Below are 20,563 nucleotides of genomic sequence, written 5' to 3'. Positions count from 1 at the left end.
AAAAAATAAAGCAAAAATAATTTTAAATTTTTTAAAAAAAAATCAATACAGCCTGTAATTTTAAATACCCCTTAGTTGAGTATTAAAACTTGGTGTTTATTTGAAAGTATGGTAGAAATTGTTTTTTTAAAAATTTTTTATTTTAGAAATGAATTATATTTTTTTATTTTTTATATTTTATTTTTGACACCAGCACATCAAAATGATATAAAAATAAAAATAAAAACTAAAAAAAATAAATTAAAAAAAAAAATCAAGTTCAACCTCAATGCCAAACACCACCTTAATATATTTCTAAAAAAAATCAACAAAATATATCTCATTTCTTACAAATTTACCATTATAATTTATTTGACAGCTAAAAAGTTTTTATATTAAATATTACAGCTTTATCATTAAATTAAAAAATAAAACCTAGCCACCATTTTCAACCTTTCTCTTTTCTTTTATAGATCCTAACCCTTACCCTAAATTCTCAAATTCAAGGAATGATTTGGGCATGCCGAAAGGCTTGCTTGTAGGGCTAAAGGAACAATCTTATTGAACATATTCCAGCAAAAATGGATCCCTTGTCTAATTTGAGATGCTTGAATTTGTCCAAGAACAATATGGAATCAAGAGTGTCACCTCAACTAAGACTCGAATTCAATTAGTTAGCAGGAGAGATGCCGCAGGAGCTTGGAAAATATTTTTACATGTAATATGATTTTTTTCAAATGAAAACCTTAGACAATTAAAATAAGCATTAACAAGAATTCAAGTAATTTGAATTGATGAGGACAAAAAAAAATTATCCAAGGCCCTCTTTCCCTAGTCATTTTGTTTTCTAGAAAAACATATCTTTTTTAATATTTTTTAAAAAGTTAAAACTTAGCACCATGTGAAAAGGATTTTTTTTTTAAAAAAAAAAAAGCATGCCGTGGGAATTCTATATATACACACACATCATTGAATTCCCACGTCATTCTCATGTTTTTTTAATTCCAAACATATCATCATCAATCCAATTTCTCACATTTAATAATAAAAATTTGAGGTTAAGGGGTTTACTTTCCCTGTAATTTTAAATTCGAGTTTTATAGTTGTTAATATGATGATCACTGAAAGCTTATATAATTATTAATATCATGATCTATAAAATTAATTGATATATACACAAACTGATTTCAGTACATACATTAATTAAAAAAAATATCAAGATGCCATGTATTTAGATGTCAAAAACTCCAATTCTAACTTATTTGCACTTAAAAACGTCTTATAAAAGCTAAAATACCCCAAAAGACCCTTCAATATGCCTAAAACACAAAATCAATAAAGTAAAAAAAAATCTTTTCAGGCTGGATCTATTTTTTACCGTGACTAGAAACCGAAGACCACCTCCACAAAACCATCATCGGGAAAATAAATATAAGAACATTAAAATTATCAGTTTTTATTGTTGAAATGTGTTGGTCGTAAATCTTTATGTTCACTCTCTTATTTTTCATTGATTTTCTTTCTTTTTTTGGATATTCAAGAACTGAAAATGTTAAGAAAATAATTTTTCATAGCTAAAACTATAACCTTTACAGACTGCTTGACCAAAATGTAAAGATTTAAGCAAAAATACACGGTGGTGAATGAATAGTAAAATATAAGTGTGTGCTTAATAAATTTTAAATGGTAAAAACGCATGTTGGTTATATATATATACATAATAGTTGTCCTCTCTTGTTAGCTCTTTTTTTCTTTCTACGATAAAAAATACGCATTTACTGTATACTAGCTAAAAAAGAAATTATCAACTCTGGTGTTATCCTAACGTTGACTAAAAACACAGGAAAACCAAGTTCAATAATCATGCTAATTTGGAGTTTTACATATTTTAACATGGATTACTTAGAAGAAGAAGAAGAAGAATTGTTGTATTATTTATTGGTGGATACTATTAGCAACTCACAACTTGTTCATTTGTTGATAATTTATTTGATTATAGTGAAATTTAGATTAAAGGGTTTTTTTTATTATTATTAACGTAAGTGTCCGGGTTAATTTGTGTATACCTCGATTAATCTCATGAGTTTTGAAATTAATGACTATATAAACTTTCAGTAACTCTGATGTTTGTGAGATTCGAACTGATGATCTTAAAAAACAAATAAAAAACCTGACAAGTTAAGCTACACTTTTCAAAGTTAGTTAAGTTGGAGGGTTTTATTTAAAAAAATCATTGATTGTTTCATCGCTTTCGTAGACCAATTTTTCCTCTTATGGTAGGACTGAATCTTTACATTTGTGTACATTGTATTTTTTTTTACTATTTAAGATGGATGATATGCTTAAATATTGAGGGTGTGTGTGTTAATGCAGGCATACATGTGGTCAAAGGTTGGGTTAAAAGTTGAAACAGAAAACCAAATCTAGTGGTGACTAATTGGACTAAAATTTATAAAAATATCATAAAAAGACATATTTATATAAAATTGCATTCCTCTAGGTTTGTTTTAGGATATCGACTAGGCTTAGTTTCAGTGTTTATAGTTTTTTTTTTTTGGTTTTTTCATGTTTTAAGTTTGCTGGGTTTTTTTAAGCATTTTGCTGATTATTGTTTTTGTTGTTTTTATTTGTTATTATTGTTTTTATCGGGAATTATCAGTTTTTGGGTATTAAACATATGATTCTCATTTTTTTATGATCTTTTTATTTCTTTTATAGATGCTGCTTTCTTTCGACCGTGTTATCCATTCCTCGTACTCTCTTTATTCTTCCTTAATTGTTCTCTATTTAGTAATTCAAATGTATGTTTTAAAAGAAACGAGAAAGTTATACGCTATTTTTTTTATTTTTTTTTTTATTCCCCGACTTGTTTTGCACTTTGACGTTACTCATGTGTTATTTATCTGTTTATATTTTTTTTATTGCCTTCTGTGCTCATTCGACTTTTCTCATTGTTGTTTGTTAGAATGATTGATCATCCTACCTTCACTGTTGGGTTAACATCTTTTTTTATGCTGTTTTAGTGAATGCAGTTAAAATTATATTTTTTAAAATTTTGAAATTTTTTATTTAAAATTAAATTTTTTATATTTTTCAAAAGTTAAAAATATTTTTTAAAACATAAAAAATTATTTTAAATCATAATTATTATCATATTTTTAAACATGTCATTGATTATTTTATGAATTACATTCGTTACCACACTTTTGAGGGCATATGAAACAAAACCCAACTACAGCAAGTAGAACTCATTTGATCACATCAAGCTCGAGTGCTCGATAATACAAACAACAAAGAACCCAAAACCCAATGCTAAACCAGCGCTTTGTTGAACAAATTAGGAAGCCATAACTAGACACTAAAAACACAGATTGGCAATTTGCCAAAGAAACAATTTTTTATGCTAATTATATGCAATCCTCTGAAGAAAACCACGGAATGATAAATAATTAATTGAAGTAGTTTAATTATCGGGGCACCGTACCTTGAAAAGTCAATTCATGCAAGCTCCCGCGACTCGATTGTTTTTATTCCTTTCTCATTATTCTAACCCCCCATGCGAACCGGTTCTTTCTCTACTCATGCACGCGTGGCGCACAATATATAGAGAGAGAGAGAGAGAGAGAGAGAGAATTCCATTTTCCACCGTTACAAATCCAGCCACGGGAATTCTCACAAGTAGACAAGGATAGAGAGAATAATTTCCAAGGCAAGAACGGCAAGGAATATTGCTAAATGGGGCGATAAAAGCAAAAATGTGATGCGATCCCATCACAAAAACGCACCAATCAAGTGGACAGGCCCTCTAATGAAGAGGAGAGAGAAGAGCAGGTCGAGAGGCGAAGTAGAAAATTCCGAGGAGAACTTGCCTCCAAAGGAAAATATAAAATAGAATTGTAGAAACTTAAACAGGTGGTACGAGTTGATTTTAATCATGTTAAGACTGAAAGATCACATGCTATATTCATTATATAGGAACTAGATTGCTGAATGTTATTTTATATGATGGTATTTTAAAGTGTTTATAATAAACTCTATACAAGAAAAAAAATAGATATTGAAAACGAAATAACGATACACACATGAAGTAGTTTAAAAAAAAAAAAAAAAGATCTTGAGTCTCAAAATCTAGAAAGACGACAATGTAATTTTAAGTTTGGTTAAAATCCAATAAAAAAAACCTTAATTTAATGATATGAAAAACAAAGCAAGCCATGATGAATCTTATAAACCTAGATTAATCTTTCAAAATCATAATTTAATAAATTTCATATTTAAATTCGATCAAGAAGCTCAATTCTCGTATAATTTAGCAGTGAGAGATATGATTATATAAATAAAAATATCAATCTATAAAACTTGTCAATGTAAAAAAATAATAATAATAAAAATAAGGATCAAATCTAAGAGAAAAGAATAATGAATGAAGGTGAAATTGAAAAAAAATCAAATTCAAACATAACCTCAAATAAATAAAAAAAAAATGATAGAAAGAATGAGAATCAAATTTGATAAATTAAAAAAACTAAAAGATAATAAAATTAAAAAAAATCAATTTTATAAATTAATTAAAATAAAACAAATAAAAATAAAAAAAAGAACTAGATCCAGAGGAAAAAAACCTAAAAGACATGATAACAACCCTTTATTTCCATTGAGGAGGGTTAGGCACTAATTTATAAGTGGAGATAGAAAAGAAAACAAAGGGTTGAAGGTGTTGAACAAAAGGTCCTTTGACCTCATGTGTCACTCATAGAGAAATAAAATGTTGAGAATAATTAAATAACACAATGTAATAATAATTTTGATCATTGAAGTCAGTTGTATATACCCTAAAGCCATAAAGATGATATATGCAACACGTGCAATATACGCTTCAACAACTTTTTTCTTGTTCTTTATTTGTTAAGATGTGATATTTTCCCTGAAACCAGATAATTATTATGAAATAAAAGATATGACACTGGAGTCAAACTTTGAGAATTTTAATTTTAAGACAATAGAATCGTTATACTGTAATTCAAAATTGAGATATCAAAAAATTCCCTATACCATAGTTAAGTCTCTTTCTTTCTTTTAAGGGCAATTAACTAATGTAACTATGTGGAAAAGCTGTTTAAAGGCAATGTTACCCCCGAATAATTCAAGAATAGGAAATGGGCCTCGTAAAAGAACCTATTCAACTTTTCAATATCAATTCATTTAATTTTTTTTATGAAGAGAAAAACCATTATTTTACTATTCAAATCCACAATAAAATATGAAATTTGTATAGTGATTTAACCATGCCCTTTAAGTTTTTTTTTTAATCAATGCTTTTAGTAATATAATTTTAGGTGTATTTGTGGGAAATAAGGAAGGAAAATGCATTATAAATTCATGCTTTTGATCACCTTTTAATCCTTTTAGGTGATAAAATGGACACATCTAATTGAGATTTACCGTGAGACAAGACATGCCTATCGAGCTTGAATCCAGTGCGGAGATTCTTGCAAAAATTTACATCATTGGTTTGCATTCATGAAGAAAAGTGCGTGTAATCTAATAAACAGGATCTATCAATATTTTTTACCGGTCCAAACTCGTTTTCACAACGGCCGGGCTGAGGCAGTGGTGGAGCTATGATATTTTAGATGAAGTGATAAATTATTAATAAATATTTAATATTATTTATTATGTAAACATGTATTATATTGAAAAATTAATTTGAAATACATGTATTAACTCGTATAAAACAAAATTAATTTAAAAATATTTTTAAAATAGAAAAACTTATGCTATAATTGTTTTTTTTCAATTTTTATATTTTAAAACCATTTCATAATAATTTTATTATCAATCTTATTACAGATATTTATCTTAATATATACAATCAAACTAAAATTGATCAAAATTAATATTTTAAAAAAGTCTTTTCAAATGGTGTGGAGATGTTAAATTGGTATTTAAAGTCTCACTTTTTTCATGTTTGATCACTTTTTTTTTAGTTTTTTTATTTTTTGATCCTTAAGTTCTTTTTTATTTCTTATTGTGTTTAAATATCTAAAAAAAAGAAACAGAGTCATTGAGAGGGAGAGAGAAAGATAAAACTCTAGTAGATCTAATTCCAACAACTAGTCATTATAATTTTGAAGGTTTTTTTTTTAAAAAAAGAGGGGAACTATTTGAAGAGATATTTTTTCTTAGATGATGTATGATAACTGATAAGATAGATTGAAGCTTGAAAAGAATTTTTAAATTGGTTTGATTTTAAATTTTGTTGTCAAATAAAAATATATTTTCATGGTTAGTAATAGTGTTTTAGAGTTCATATGAAGATGTTTTCATTTTTTTTTTAGTAAATATTATTTTAAATTTAGGTCTTTAGAGTCCACGGACTGGACCTTGATTTTCTAAAAATCAGAGTCAACGTTGATAGTTGAGAAATGTCGTAAGTGAACGAAGTGTCATTCTCATCTTTAGACCTTAGTCACCAGCTTAATCTTCTAGGCTCAAGAGCACCCCCTTTTTTTTTTTTTTTTTTTTCAGGGAGGTTCTTTTTTTTCAGGGAGGTGGATCTCTCTTTGGCCTAAGCTCGCTTGGCATTTTCGCAAGCCGCCCCTATTTGTTTTTATATATATATATATATTTTATAATATGATTGACTCAAAATAGAATATTTAAATAATTAACTGACCATGCCATGATTTTAAAATAACATTATAACTTTTAATGAAAGCACTAACAACTATTTTTTTTAGTAATTATATATCAACTTAATATATTTATCTATTTAAGATTTCCCCCAAGAATATCTAACACGGATTGAATATTTATCAAATTATTTTTTATTGTAAAATTTTATATAGTTTTTCCTAGATTTTATATTGTTTATTATCTCATTTAAAAATTATCAATTTATGATTATGTGCTTTTTAATTGAAACTTTCTTTTAAAAATGTTACGGTTTTTAATTTAAAACAATATTTTAGATTAAAAAAATACATGTCTTTATAAAAAGAAGAAAAAAAAGAAGAAACATATAAATAAGAGAATAAAGTTTGGACGAGAAAGATACATTTTTAACTTTTTATTTCAAATCAATAGAATGTTTTCTAATTTATATTTCAATTTTTTTTTTTGTTTTTTATTCAATAAACCATACTGTTAATACAAAAATACATCAATAAGAAAAGAGAATGTTAATGAATTTTTTTTTTATAATAGAATTTAAATCATTATATCTCCTAATAATATTTAATTTTATTGTCACATAATTCAATTACAAAATTACCCACGTCAGTAGGTCAAAATTTTACATTTGCATCAATATTTTACTTCTTTTGATAAACATCAAGTCCTCTATTTAATATGTAATTAACATTTTTTTTTGTGATTTACCAATTTATATAATTTTTAATTCATATTATAAAAACATGACAGATGAATGATGTGTCATTCGTTGTTTTTTAGTAAAAGATGCCACCTTCATCTTCTAGGCCCAAGAACACCAGGCATATTTTTATTTATTTTGGGCTAAGGCGTAGGGCCCATCTCGCTAGCTTAGGTTCGCCGCCTGAACTTTTTCTAAGCGCCCCTAAGTTATATTTTACAACTTTAAATAAGTTTATTCAGAAGATATTTGAAATAATTAATTGATTATACATGATTTTCAAATAATATTATAATTTTTTAAATAATATTAAAAATAAATTTTTAAAAATAAAAAATATAATTTTAAAATATTTTAAATAAAAAAACTTTAAAAACAATAACTATTAAAATATTAAACATTCTTTTATTATTTGTTTTTTTGAAAAGCATCTCAAAACGCTAAAGCTGTGATAAACATAGGAGCTACTAAAACGAGCGAAAGAAAGAACAAATAAAATCTGGAATTGGGGGTTAGGGTTAGAAAAAAACAAAAATGGAGGGATGGGATCCAAACACGAAATCAACACTGACCCAGATCCCGCTGTTAACAACGAAGGCAGGTCCAAGAGATGGAGCTGCATGGACAACGAGGCTGAAAGAGGAATACAAGGCTTTGATCGCCTATACACAGATGAACAAGTCAAACGATAACGATTGGTTCCGTATCTCGGCAGCCAATCCTGAAGGGACACGTTGGACTGGCAAGTGCTGGTACGTTCATAATCTCCTCAAGTACGAGTTTGATCTTCAGTTTGATATTCCTGTTACCTACCCTTCTACCGCGCCTGAACTCGAGTTGCCTCAGCTTGATGGAAAAACTCAGAAGGTTGATTTCTTGTCCTTTTTTCCCTTTTTTTTTTTTTTGGTTTTTTTTTTTGGTTTTTTTTTTAAATTGTTTTCGGTGATCATGTTTGTAGATGTATAGAGGAGGGAAGATTTGTCTGACGGTTCATTTCAAGCCGCTCTGGGCTAAAAATTGGTATGTTTTAATTAAATTGAATCAGTGTTGGGTTGATGGTTTGATTGATTTATTTAATATTGTGGATTAAGGATTTTTTTGATATTGTGGATTAAGATCTTTTGTTTGTTTGTTGAAGAATTATTGTAAATTGAAAACGAATGAAGAGATCAAGCAATATGTATTGTTGAGATGCTAAGATTTGGGATTATGAGAACGTGCAAACTTTACTTTTATATGCACAATTCAAAGTTGGATTTTCATTTATTAATGAAATTAGAGAAATAGCATGGGGAGTCGAATAAGTTAGTCTGCTAAGGTTATCATTATGTTTCTTCTTTGCTAACGGAGCTCATTTGTCGATTCTTTTCATTTTGTAAGCTATTTTCCCATGGACTCTTACGACTTACGAGGAGTTTTGCTGTTTTGATATACCTTTTCTTTTCTTTGTTGGCTCAGTAGTTGCACTACCCCTGGCTGTCTGTTTGGTGGTGGTTGGTCTTCTTTAGGGACTCTGAACATTAATGTTGTAATGTTACATTATGTATGAATTGGCATGAGATAATATTGATTTTCAGAGGTGGGCATTCCCATATTTGGTCAAAAATGGATTTATCTCTTGGAACTTTTTATGTTGCTGATACCATTCTGCTTCTTGAATTACATTTTATCTTACTAGCTTTCATCCAATCTCACCTTATAATTTCTTTTTTATCCTTTCCATTTAGCGGAATTATGAACTGATAAAATATTTTGAATTTTGCTCCTGGGTGGCCAGTCCTAGGTTTGGCATAGCACATGCACTTTGTTTGGGTCTTGCTCCATGGCTTGCGGCAGAGGTCCCAGTCCTTGTGGATTCTGGTATGATTAAGCACAAAGATGATGCAACCTCAACCAGTGAGTCTTAGTTATTCAATGAACCATTCCGGCTGTAAAAGTATTAAATCATAAATGTACAACTTCGAGGAGTGTGAAATCCATCTGCTGAGATTGCAATTTCTATTGGTTTGGATACATAGACTTGAATTTTGTAACTCTTAGTTTCAAAATGCAGATACATAATGAAAATATTCCCCATTTATGTCAATTTTGTGTGTGTACTTTTGATAGCTTAATGATACCATGAGCTGTTTCTTTATTGAATCGCAGATACATTTTTTGGGATTTATTTATGTGCTCCTGTCCTTGCAAAATATTAGCTCCTATTTTATTAAAAACAAATTTGTGAGGGATTAAAAAGTTCTCTCTTGGAAAAATCGTGTACCTTATCTCAATCTTGTTAGAGGAACCCTTTCCTTCCTCGAAGCTCCATGACAACAACAATTGCAGCAGTTTGTTGCTGATTGTACTTTGGTTCCGCGTAGCTTGTCGTTCAGCTTGGTAATTGGTTCATCATGCCAGCGGAAGCATGCCATAAACATGACAATATAAGCCTCTTAGGAGTTAACAGAGGAAAAATCCAATACTGTAATTGGAGACACTGAATTAATTCAATCCTTGAGTGTGTTCATGCGGTGAGTTGAAGACAAGACAGGTTGCTTTAGTTATGCATAAAATATGTTAAAGATGAACAGAAAATGTGGCGTTAAAGCCTCAGAAGAAGCAATGCGCGCACCGCGAGCCTTTATAACTTGCAAATTGCAACAATCCCAGTTCCTTTCCCAGGGCATATCTCCCACCTTATTTCAATGCAGACTACGGGAAACAGAATATACATGAAGGAAGGATCCCTGGTATAAATGAGGGGCAGTCTCTTCGGCCACAGTTACCCCGATGCTTTGGATAAAGACATCCTTTCTCAGTGTCTTGGTCTAAGGTCTACCACGTCACGGCACAAAACAAGTTCTATTAATATTCAATGACAAAGTGCTGTCTGTAAATGAATTTATACTCGCAAGGACCTAGAATAGATTTACCTAAGAAGTAGAAGAGCTGCTAGCAGTATCACGCCTCTGCTGCGATGCTGATGATCCAACATAAATATGTGGTGTGTGGTATATTCTTTGCCAATCAGCTCCCTTGCTCATCTCACACCGTTTCTCGAGTTCAGGACCACTGTTGGAGTGCACAGAGAAGTTGGAGACCTTCCGACAAAGACTTGATATTATAGCAATCTGGGATTGCCAAAGATCGAAGTGAATCCAGGTTCTCCACCCATGTTGGCAATTCCATTAGTTCTGTTCATAAGCTTATGATGGTCAAACTTTTAAGTGCAGAGAGATGTTGCAGGCCATTTCGCAGAGAAGCCAGATATGAACAATACATAATAGATAGGCGCTCAAGGGCTGTGGCAAAGTTAAGCTGTGACAATTCTCAATAGAGAGTGATCGGAGCGAGCTCATTCCTTCTGGGATTTCCTTTGGCAAGGAGGCTAAACTAGGACACTCAATAATCTCCAAAATCTCTAGAGATGTTAACGTTGTCAATCCACGTGGCAAAGTGTCCAGCTCCTAACACCAACCAATTCTCAATGACTTCAAATCTGAGTTTTCCAAAGTTTTCACTTTTCAGGCACTGAGTTAAGCCTGGGACGAGAGAATTGTCAAAGATAGAAGTTAATTGTTTTCGAACAGTGCTTTTGGCATGGAAGTAGCCACGGGAATTTCTCAATAAGAGCGGTTGTAGCTGACGTGTGCGTGTGCTGTCGATACTGACAAGTTCAGTCCCAATGAAAAGAAAGCACTAATTTATATTTTTTTAAAATTAATTTTTTTTTAAATATATTTTTTTTAATTTTTAAAATTATTTTAATGTGTTATTTTCAAAATAACTTTTAAAAAATAAAAATACTTTAAAAAACAACTATAATCACACTTCTAAATAAATTAATAACTTAACTGCGCTTTTTTTTTTTTTTTTTTTTTAACAAATAGAAATAAGCAAAAAACAAGTCAAATTTCTAGCACAATTGAAAATTCCATAAGCAAAATACATTTCTAGCTCGAACGAACGAAGATGACATAATTGAAGGATGTCATTTATAGATATAAAAGAGAGAGTCTGAAATATCATTAAAAAACCACTTCATACACAACACGCTCCAATTCGATTAAACCTAAATAAAACGACTTGAATCGTTGATATTAACCGAGGCATAATATATGTTACGAGATGTATTTAGCTTAGCCTCGTTTTATTCCTTTCAGTTTCACTCTCTCCGATCTGAAAGCACCCGACTAGTAATTAGGGCCAGCTGCAAGAATCTCCTCGGTCAGCATGCTGTTCTTTCCAATCTTATAATTTGTGAACACCGCGAAATTATTCTTGAAAAGACCAGCCAGCTTCAACTGGGTATCCTTGTATGCATTCTTGTCCGTCCACTACAAGTAAAATTACAATTACATGCATCAATGGAAGGCACATATTTGAAGGGTTAAGAAACAAGTTGAGAAATAGGATAAAGACAGCCAACATACAGTGTTGACAGGATCCAAGATTTCTGAAGGCACGCCCTCAATCTCAGTTGGGATTTCGAGACCAAAAACTTCAGTCTTTTTATAGCTAGCATTCAAAAGGCTACCGGAGTGGATTGCATCGATGATCCTCCGAGTGTATGCCAACTTGATACGTTTTCCGGATCCATAACTGCCAAACACTTGGAAAATTATCCACCGAACCGAAATGTGTGATATATAAAATGTGTCAATTGTCAAGCAGCATACCTTCCACCTGACCAGCCGGTATTGACAAGCCATCCTGTAGCCCCATGTTTCTGCATCTTTTCAGACAGCATGGCCGCATACCTGGTAGGATGCATCATTATAAATGCTGCACCGAAGCAGGCTGAAAATGTTGCCTGCGGCTCCTTTATACCATCCTCTGTCCCGGCTACCTGTTTAGGAGATGAGATAATTACTAATCAAGTCTCTCTATTGAACCAGGAGTCTAATTGACCTTGTCAAGTTGAAGGGGGAAGTAGAACATCTATTGCAGATCAATCTGGGATCGGATTGAAGACGGGACAAGTTTATGATTACCAGAGCTGTATAACCACTGATAAAGTGATACATGGTCTGTGCCAAGCTCAGCTTGCTCACAGGTGGGAGCACGCCAAATGCATCACATGCCAGTAGAATGATGTTCTTTGGATGGGGACCGACGCACGGTATCTTAGCATTTGGAATGTACTCAATAGGATATGCTGCTCGCGTGTTTTCTGCAACCAGAAAAACCAGCTTAGCATGTATCAAGGTGAGTTTGCAAGAAGAGCTGAGTTAGCAGCCCAATAGAGGAGATTTTTAATTTTACAAAAATCCTTTTGATATGCACAAACGAGTAGTATAGACATCTTATTTAAGCTTAATCAAATATACGTTGATTTATTATTACCTGTAACTGAGCTGTCCATGTAATCCACTTCTCGAGTATGCTCATCAAACACCACATTCTCCAATACTACCACATATAGGCAATATTCTTAGTAGCTATAATCAGTACAACCAAATGGAAATTACTTAAAAAGGGAGAACAATATCATGTGCTTGCTCAAGTGAAGCGCTTCCACATCACAAGTTCTCATTTGATGTTATCCATACTAGAGAATAAAACTTGTTGGCATTTTCTCAAAACAAGGAATTGGAAGATGGATCAATATACATATACATATTACCAGTCCCAAACTTGATGGCATTCCAAATATCGGGCTCCTTCTCTCTCGAGAGATCAATGCACTTGGCATAGCAACCGCCTTCTATGTTTGACACACCATTCTCACTCCAGCAATGTTCGTCGTCTCCAATTAAATACCTATTATGATCTGTGGACAGAGTTGTCTTCCCGGTACCTGCGACACCAAAGGAAGAATTGTTAGAAACAATTTGTAATAGAAACGAGTATCATGTGGAGATCGTACGAGGCACATATCAGCAGGCAGTTGATTGCTCCATGTTGCACGTTTAAGTTCCAAGTTAACTGTACCTGATAATCCAAAGAAGAGGGCAACATCCCCATCTTTCCCCATATTGCAGCCAGAGTGAAGGGAGAGGATTTGACGCTTAGGCATGAGATAATGCATTACCCCGAATAGACCCTTCTTCATTTCCCCAGCATATTGGGTGCCAAGGATGACCATCTCCTTCCTAGCAAGATTGATGTCTATGCTAGTAGAGGAAGTCATGTAATGGGTGTAACGGTTACATGGGAACTGTCCGGCGTTGTATATAGTGAAGTCCGGAGTTCCGAAGTTCTCTAGCTCTTCAGGAGTGGGTCGGATACACCTGTAACCCACCCAATTATCGAAAATAAACTAAACTAACACATCATCGCATCTCTTGTCACACTTGCCTAACTTTTTGTAATAAGGGTGAACAATTGGAAGCAAATAATTTTGCACCGTCAATGCATTCTAAGCTAAGAACAGCTAACATGTCGAGGAAACAATGCAAGGAAAATTACTTAAAATTCAAAGCATATGAAAGAAAGGGAGACAAATTGTTAAAATGACTAGGTAGCTTTCGCCTCATCACTTACATGTTGTGCATGAACAAGGAATGGTAAGCCCTGGCTGAAACGATACGAACTTTAATTCTGTGTTCTGGGTCCCAATTCAGGAACTGGTCATTTATAAAGACCTGAAATGCAGGTTTACCACTGTCACTCTCACATCAGTTAACAAGTCACCACAAAACGTAAAAGATGTTTTTTTTCTTGAAGAATGAAAAGACTACTGGATAGTCATATGTATTGCCGAGTAGCTCAGATACAAATCAGATGACAGTCAAAATTTCAATCATTTATTTTTACCACGAATTAAGAAGCCTGCGATCATTTCTGTCCATGGAAAAACCTCAAAGTAGAAGACAGTACAGCAAAAACAGTTACATCAGAGGACCCTTCATGCCAATTATATTTCTCTTGTATATTTTCTATGTGACTGCTTGAGAGTTGCAGGATTGAATTATCAACTATCAAGCCTTCGTGTTCCAAACTAGTTGTTACATCTATACTACCAATTCCTTGGTAGAAACAAATAGACATGAAACAAGCAGCACAGCTTGATAAGTTCAATCAGTTAAGAGGGGCATGCAAAAGACCCTCAAATGTCCTGAAGGAAAGAACTTTGGATGAGATATAAGACCTCGTGCATTGAATATCATTTAGAATCTAGTGCTTGTTAGTTATAACCACTCATCAGCAACTCTTACTTTACATAGACATCATATTCAAATCAATCTTGTGGGATCTTCCACGACCAGCCTGTGGACACCAGTCGTGGAAGTGAAAAGAACTGGATTAGCCACACCAGACAAAAATAAAAATAAAAAATCCAAGCTCAGTGTATCTTGGCACCCGGTCCCAACTCACACAAACCTTACAAGTTGAACCCGGGGCCATGTCAAAAAGAAATTATGGACAAAAAGAGGGCACGACTGCTTGGTTCGTGTTAAGACGTCAAGGTTACGATTCAATTCCAAGACAGCCAGAAAGAAGGTTTGGGCAGTTTGCAGATCTCTAATCTGTAATCTTGGGACCCGGGAAGCATAAGATTCGTGCAAACATATAGAGAAAGGCCAAGGCCATGGCGCTATGGATTCTTTCTTAATTAGCTTGTGCTACGCAAAGCTCTTAGCTCTTTTTTTTGTTAACTTCTTAACGTAAGAAAAAGTAAGGCATTGTTATAGATTTTTCATGCAGCAAGAATTTTTTTAATTATCTACTCAAAATGTGATGCATTCATTTAAGAAAGTAAATCAGGGTTTATATTTGCCAAGAGATTTTAAAGGTACTTAAAGACCAAGTTGTAAAGTTAAAAACAAGCACAAATAAAGATATTTGATTATGTGCCGCTAAAAGCTTTTTAGTTTTTTTAACTTAATAATATGGAACTAATATTTTATATAAGAAAAGTAATACTTTAAATTCCATTAAAACAAAAATAATTTGTTAATAAAGGTCTTCCTTTTTCTTATTAATATCTTTAATTTGAAAATCATAATATTTTTTTCTATATTATTTATTTAATAAAAATTAAAAGCATTCAAAAAAACATACCCAAAAAAATCAGGTCTATTTAAAATAAATATGAAAGAAATACCTCTCTAACTAAAATTCCTTATGTCGCCTTAGCGTGTCTTTTTCTTTTTATTTTTCGGAAACATTTAACTATAATATTTGTTTCTTTGACATCATTGTATCATTATTTCAAAAAAAAATTAATTTTTTTCAAAAAACACACCCTAATAATTTTAATTCGAGTGCATTAAAAAACTATAATAATAAAACAATGCTTGTGCTGCTTTGTCGTGGAAAGTCTTTTGAAAGTATCATTAAATGTAGCTAGCTGGTAATTATTGAAATCTTCCGATCCAAATCCTAATTTAATTTAAATTTTAAATTAAATTATTTAGTGATTGATTTAATATAATTTAGTTGACTTAACAATTTTTTTAAAAAAATAAATGAAATTACAAATCCATGGAATTTTCATTCAGGTGTCCCAGTGTTTTAGTGATGTCATTTAGTTTTTCTTTTTCAAGAGACAAAAAAGAAATGGGCCATATGCAACACTATGAAGCTACTACTATTATCATCATTGTGGATTACTTACATACAAAAACAGAGCTGTTACGGCGGTGGCGAGCAAACACTTGTTTTTTTTTTTTTTTTTAAAAAAAAAAGAATTTACTAACAAAGACGTAGAAAGAAATGGTGATATATGTGAGATTAGACTAAAATTAATTACTAATTAGTTACTGGTTAATACTGTATTGTATAATGTTTCAGTTGTTATTGCCAGCAAGTGAGGACGTGTCTCCCATGAAATAAGAAGACCATCTAAACAATTCGGACCAATACGAAGTTGTGACTGGCAAGCGATTAATTGTTAGTAAGTCAAGCAGGGGCAAATTACTTAAGGTGGCATTTGTCGTTACTGTCATAGTTATTTATTTCTAAAGTATTTTTTATTTGTAAAATATATTGAAAAAAATATATTTTTTTATTTTTTAAATTTATTTTGTATACTAAAAATATATAAAATAATAAATTTGTATATATAAAAATAAATTTTGCAAAAACAAAAAAAAACATTTGGGCCGCTTTTTCAATCACTTGAGAAAGGCTTAGAGTGTATTTGATATTACGATAGCTGTTGTGGTTGTGATTTGAAAAAAATATTTTATAAAAAGTATTTTTAGTTGAGGATTGATTTGAAAAAATAAGTGTTTTGTTAAAATTGTGGTTGAAATTGAGGTGGAAAAAAAAATAGTTTAATGTGTTTGTTAAAAAATGTTTTTGAAATTGAGGTTATAAAATAATTTAAATATATATATATATATATATATATATATCTATTAATATTGATGGTTTTAAATTTAAATATTGTAAAATTAATTACTCCTATTAAATCATGAAATAAATAATACTTTATATAAAATATTTTTTATTATTCCATTAAACTATTTATAATTCCATTACATACAAAATTCATCCGATAAGAACTACAGTTTTTATAATTTTTTGAGCGTGTAATAAAATTAAATAAAATATTATCAAATATAAAATTGATATTACTGTACGAGTGAATTTAATTCACTTTATACTAGTTTTTCAAAAAAAAATATTGTTCGCATCACGAATGAGTTTAATTCTCTAAATTAGTTTTTTTTTTAAAATAATACAATTAACACACTTAAAAAAAAAGTGTGGACAGTGCAAGTGAATTGCATTTTTCACATGAACAGTGCAGTGCATTACACTGTTCATTATTTTTTAAAGTTTGTTATTTTTTAAAGTCTATATTGCGTAAAAAATAGGATTTACAGCCTTTTGAACACAAAAATCCGAGTGGACCTCATACACAGTAAATTGATTTTTTTCATTACCAGCCGCGTAAACAAGCAGAATCTTTAGCAAGTGACAATTAATTAGACTTGTTTTTCAGAGATGGATTAATTTGAATAACCATAAAAGCAAAGAGAGCTCAACTTTAAGCGATCAATTATCAATATACATACCTTGTCCAGCGAGTTCAAATAATCGACAGCTCTTTCTCTGTTGACCATGAAAGTATGTTCATCCATTTCAATATTAGGTGATCCCCTGCAAAGAAATTAGTGATCAGAATTAAGGACTAAACTAATGTAAAAGGGATCTTGATACTTATTTAATAGCAGCAAAAAATTGATTAAAAGAGACTTACTTTCCCCACCAAAGATCATCTTCGGTGGTTTCATCCCTGACAACACGTTTATCTCTTGGCGACCTGCCTGTTTTTGCCCCGGAAAGTGTAGCTAAGGCGCCAGATGATGCTATGAAGGAACCTTTCTCGGACTTAATTGCTTGTTCATAGAGTTCTGCACCACATTAATTCAATGATGTTAAACTTAATACATCTTCTAAGCCACGGGGACAAGGTTCATATAGACAGTCCAAGGAGCACGCAAGAGAGAGTGGAAATAATTAGACAAGGTGAAATCTCGAGGAAGGTTTGATTAATTATACCAGCAGGAGAAAGATTGTGGAGGTAATGGGTAAACTTGAGAGAACTGTCGCTAGCGCTGATGGTGGGCGTATAATGATGATGATGAGCAATTTGTTGCCCCTCTCCCTTCCTTGCCGGGTCCCCTTTCACTAACTTTGGCCCTGTCTCTCTCATCAGTGATGCCAAGGAAGTACTGTAAAAAGCAACAACATAGAAAAGAAACCATAAAGAACTGACCGCACAGTAACCAGATCGTAATTAATTTCTGAAAACTATAATCTGATCACCTGATGGACTGGAGTTGCTGTTTCTGGCGTTCTTCTTCAGAGATAGCATTGAAAGCACCCTGAGCTCCCTTGATGGGAGTGGTGGGTGCTGATTTTTTCCTCTGTAGAGAATGGAGTTCATCGATCGTTTTGGCTTTCACTGGTGTTCCACTGTCATCATGACACACGTCGTTTGCCTTCTTGTTATGATCTTGTGTCTGGATTTTAGGCAGCCCTTTCCGTCCAGTACTCCGGGGAGTATTGCTAGCAAAGCTAAACTCTCCATTGTCAGGTGCCTTGTTGTCCATCTTCTTCTTCCTCTATATGCGATCTGCAAAAAGCCACAGCTTCAAGATTTTAAGCTATAATTGAATATTGAATACCCCTTGCAGATGGAACAAGAAAGTTTCGAGCTCAAAAACTAACTGATCAGGATAAGAACGAAAAAGAAAACATTGAAATGCTAAAAATTAGTTGACAAGGATAAGGATGATGGCAGAGAAATTTCTTGAAACAAACAGAGGAAGGAAGGAAAATCGTCGCTCACATACAGGCACTGAGTGTCAGATTTTTTGTTTCTAACGCAAAGTGGAAGAGGCGGGATCCAAGCAAGTATGATCTCCAAATGCACTGGCTAATCCTCTATAAAAGGCAAACTTGACCAGGGTTTAGCTAACCATAGTTAAGAGCCTTAGACAGTTAATAAACTGGAAAAATCCAAAGTCGAATTAAAACCAAAACAGTATGCAAGGCCATGTCGTGGGTATGGACATGGGTGTATGGAAGCTGTCATGAAAAAGGCATCTGGTCACACACGTCTTCCTTCTAAAGCACTAAAATCAGTCCTATCATGGATGTTAAACACTGGCCACATGAGAATGTGGCTATGATATTGGACGGAGAAATTTTATAGGGTTAATATTGTAATTGCCAAATAATATTTATATCATGGAAAAATAATTTTATTTCATATTTTTGTGTTTATCAATATCATATTTTAAAAATGTTTGAAAATATATTAATAGTTATTTTTTTAAAGTATTTTTTTTACTTGAATATACATCAAGATAATATATATTTTTTATTTTTTAAAAATTAATTATGATATCAACAAGTTAAAATAATAAAAAATAAAAAATAATAATTTTAAATAAAAAAAAATTTAAATCTTTAAAAAAACATGATTTTAACAGTGTTTTCAAAACAAGCTCTTTGGCTTAAGAATTTACCAAGAAGTACGTTTTCATCTAAATTTTAAAAGTTGAGATTTTATGAATTTTAAATTTTAATACGAGTGACTTATTTTCAATTAAATTTGAAAGATAAGCTTGATTCTTACATGCAAAGACTTTCCCAAAAAATATTAATCCACTGGGTGTGCTTTTTTGATCTGCACATGCGATGGATATAAACTAATCACAAGCTTTGCGTGAACGAGCGGCTGACGGGAAATGATCATATGATTTAAATCACTAAATATCAGCATGACTTGGAAACATGACATTCTTAATCAAATAAATTTAATTGTTTTTTTTTTTAAGGCTTTCCATTTCCATATCATATTATATACGAAAAGTGATTTACACGATAGCGTAATCTGTGGATAAAAAGGACATAAACTTCTAATAAATATTTTTAAATATTAATTGATGGCTTGCTATGAACATGTCAAACCCTTGATTTCTGCCCTCTCAAGACCTACTCTCCTTACTTTATAAAAAATCTAAATAAAAAGCTATCTTCTTGACCATACGTACACTGGCGCAGATGAATTTTGATTATTTTTTTTAAGATATTATTTTGTGTTATAATAATAATTATTTTTATTTTTAAGAGTTTATTTTTAATATTAGAAAAACTATTTAATTTTTTAAAAAGAAAAAAAAAACGGGGCATCTGTTACGGTCGAAGACTCAAAGAGCCACCGTCAACGCCGCATCACATCTGGTATTCAACGAGTGGTCAGGCCCAATGAGTTTCAGCCCACCTACTATTCTTCTTTTTCTTTTTTTTTTTTTTTTCCTGTTTTTAAAAATTACGAGTCTAGCTTTAAATAGATTATTAGTAGATAAATCGATACACTCATAATAATTACTTTTAAAAAAATTTCTTATAGATTTGAGTTTCGCATGATGACATAAAAAATATATTGATTTATTAATCAAATCAAGTTTTTAAAGATAAATTAAATTAAGCTATTTTTTTTATAAAATAAACAGATTTGGTATCCTAAAATCTTCAATTTTGTTTTGCTATAATGTGATGAAATTGATGTTCATATCTTGTGATCATAGATATACCTCGTTTTTGTTTTCAGTTTTTCAATCTCTGTAGTTTTCAATGAAAGAGAAATAATAACTAATGTTCGAGGTTAAGGTTATAATAGCATGATAAAAAAGTACTTGAGAATATTATAAAAATTATTTTTTAAATTGTTTGTTATTTAAAAATATATCAAAATAACATATATTTTTATTTTTTAAAATTTATTTTTAATAACAATATATTAAAATAATAATAAATATA

General features: G+C 31.3%; 2 protein-coding genes across 2 annotated transcripts; one reads left to right on the top strand and one right to left on the bottom strand.

The window, feature by feature from the left end:
* Nucleotides 1–7,759: 7,759 nt before the first annotated feature.
* On the top strand, nt 7,760–9,493 carry LOC118031534 (ubiquitin-fold modifier-conjugating enzyme 1). The gene is made up of 3 exons (XM_035035968.2): nt 7,760–8,218; nt 8,310–8,371; nt 9,129–9,493. Exons 1-3 carry the CDS (start codon nt 7,886–7,888, stop codon nt 9,256–9,258), a joined length of 525 nt encoding a protein of 174 aa, XP_034891859.1. The 5' UTR covers nt 7,760–7,885; the 3' UTR covers nt 9,259–9,493.
* A 1,813-nt stretch (nt 9,494–11,306) lies between these two features.
* LOC118031532 (phosphoenolpyruvate carboxykinase (ATP)) lies at nt 11,307–18,745 on the bottom strand. Its single transcript, XM_035035965.2, has 13 exons — nt 18,589–18,745; nt 18,059–18,368; nt 17,792–17,964; nt 17,490–17,643; nt 17,305–17,389; nt 13,820–13,920; nt 13,268–13,566; nt 12,960–13,133; nt 12,680–12,745; nt 12,328–12,506; nt 12,013–12,182; nt 11,767–11,935; nt 11,307–11,670 (listed from the first exon to the last, which is right to left on the bottom strand). Exons 2-13 carry the CDS (start codon nt 18,343–18,345, stop codon nt 11,527–11,529), a joined length of 2,001 nt encoding a protein of 666 aa, XP_034891856.1. The 5' UTR covers nt 18,346–18,368; nt 18,589–18,745; the 3' UTR covers nt 11,307–11,526.
* Between the last annotated feature and the right edge of the window lie 1,818 nt (nt 18,746–20,563).

The sequence above is a fragment of the Populus alba genome, chromosome 11, assembly GCF_005239225.2.
Source record: "Populus alba chromosome 11, ASM523922v2, whole genome shotgun sequence".
NCBI lineage: Eukaryota > Viridiplantae > Streptophyta > Magnoliopsida > Malpighiales > Salicaceae > Populus > Populus alba.
The sequence above is the reverse complement of the archived record's forward strand: the minus strand, read 5'-3'. Positions and strand labels throughout refer to the sequence as shown.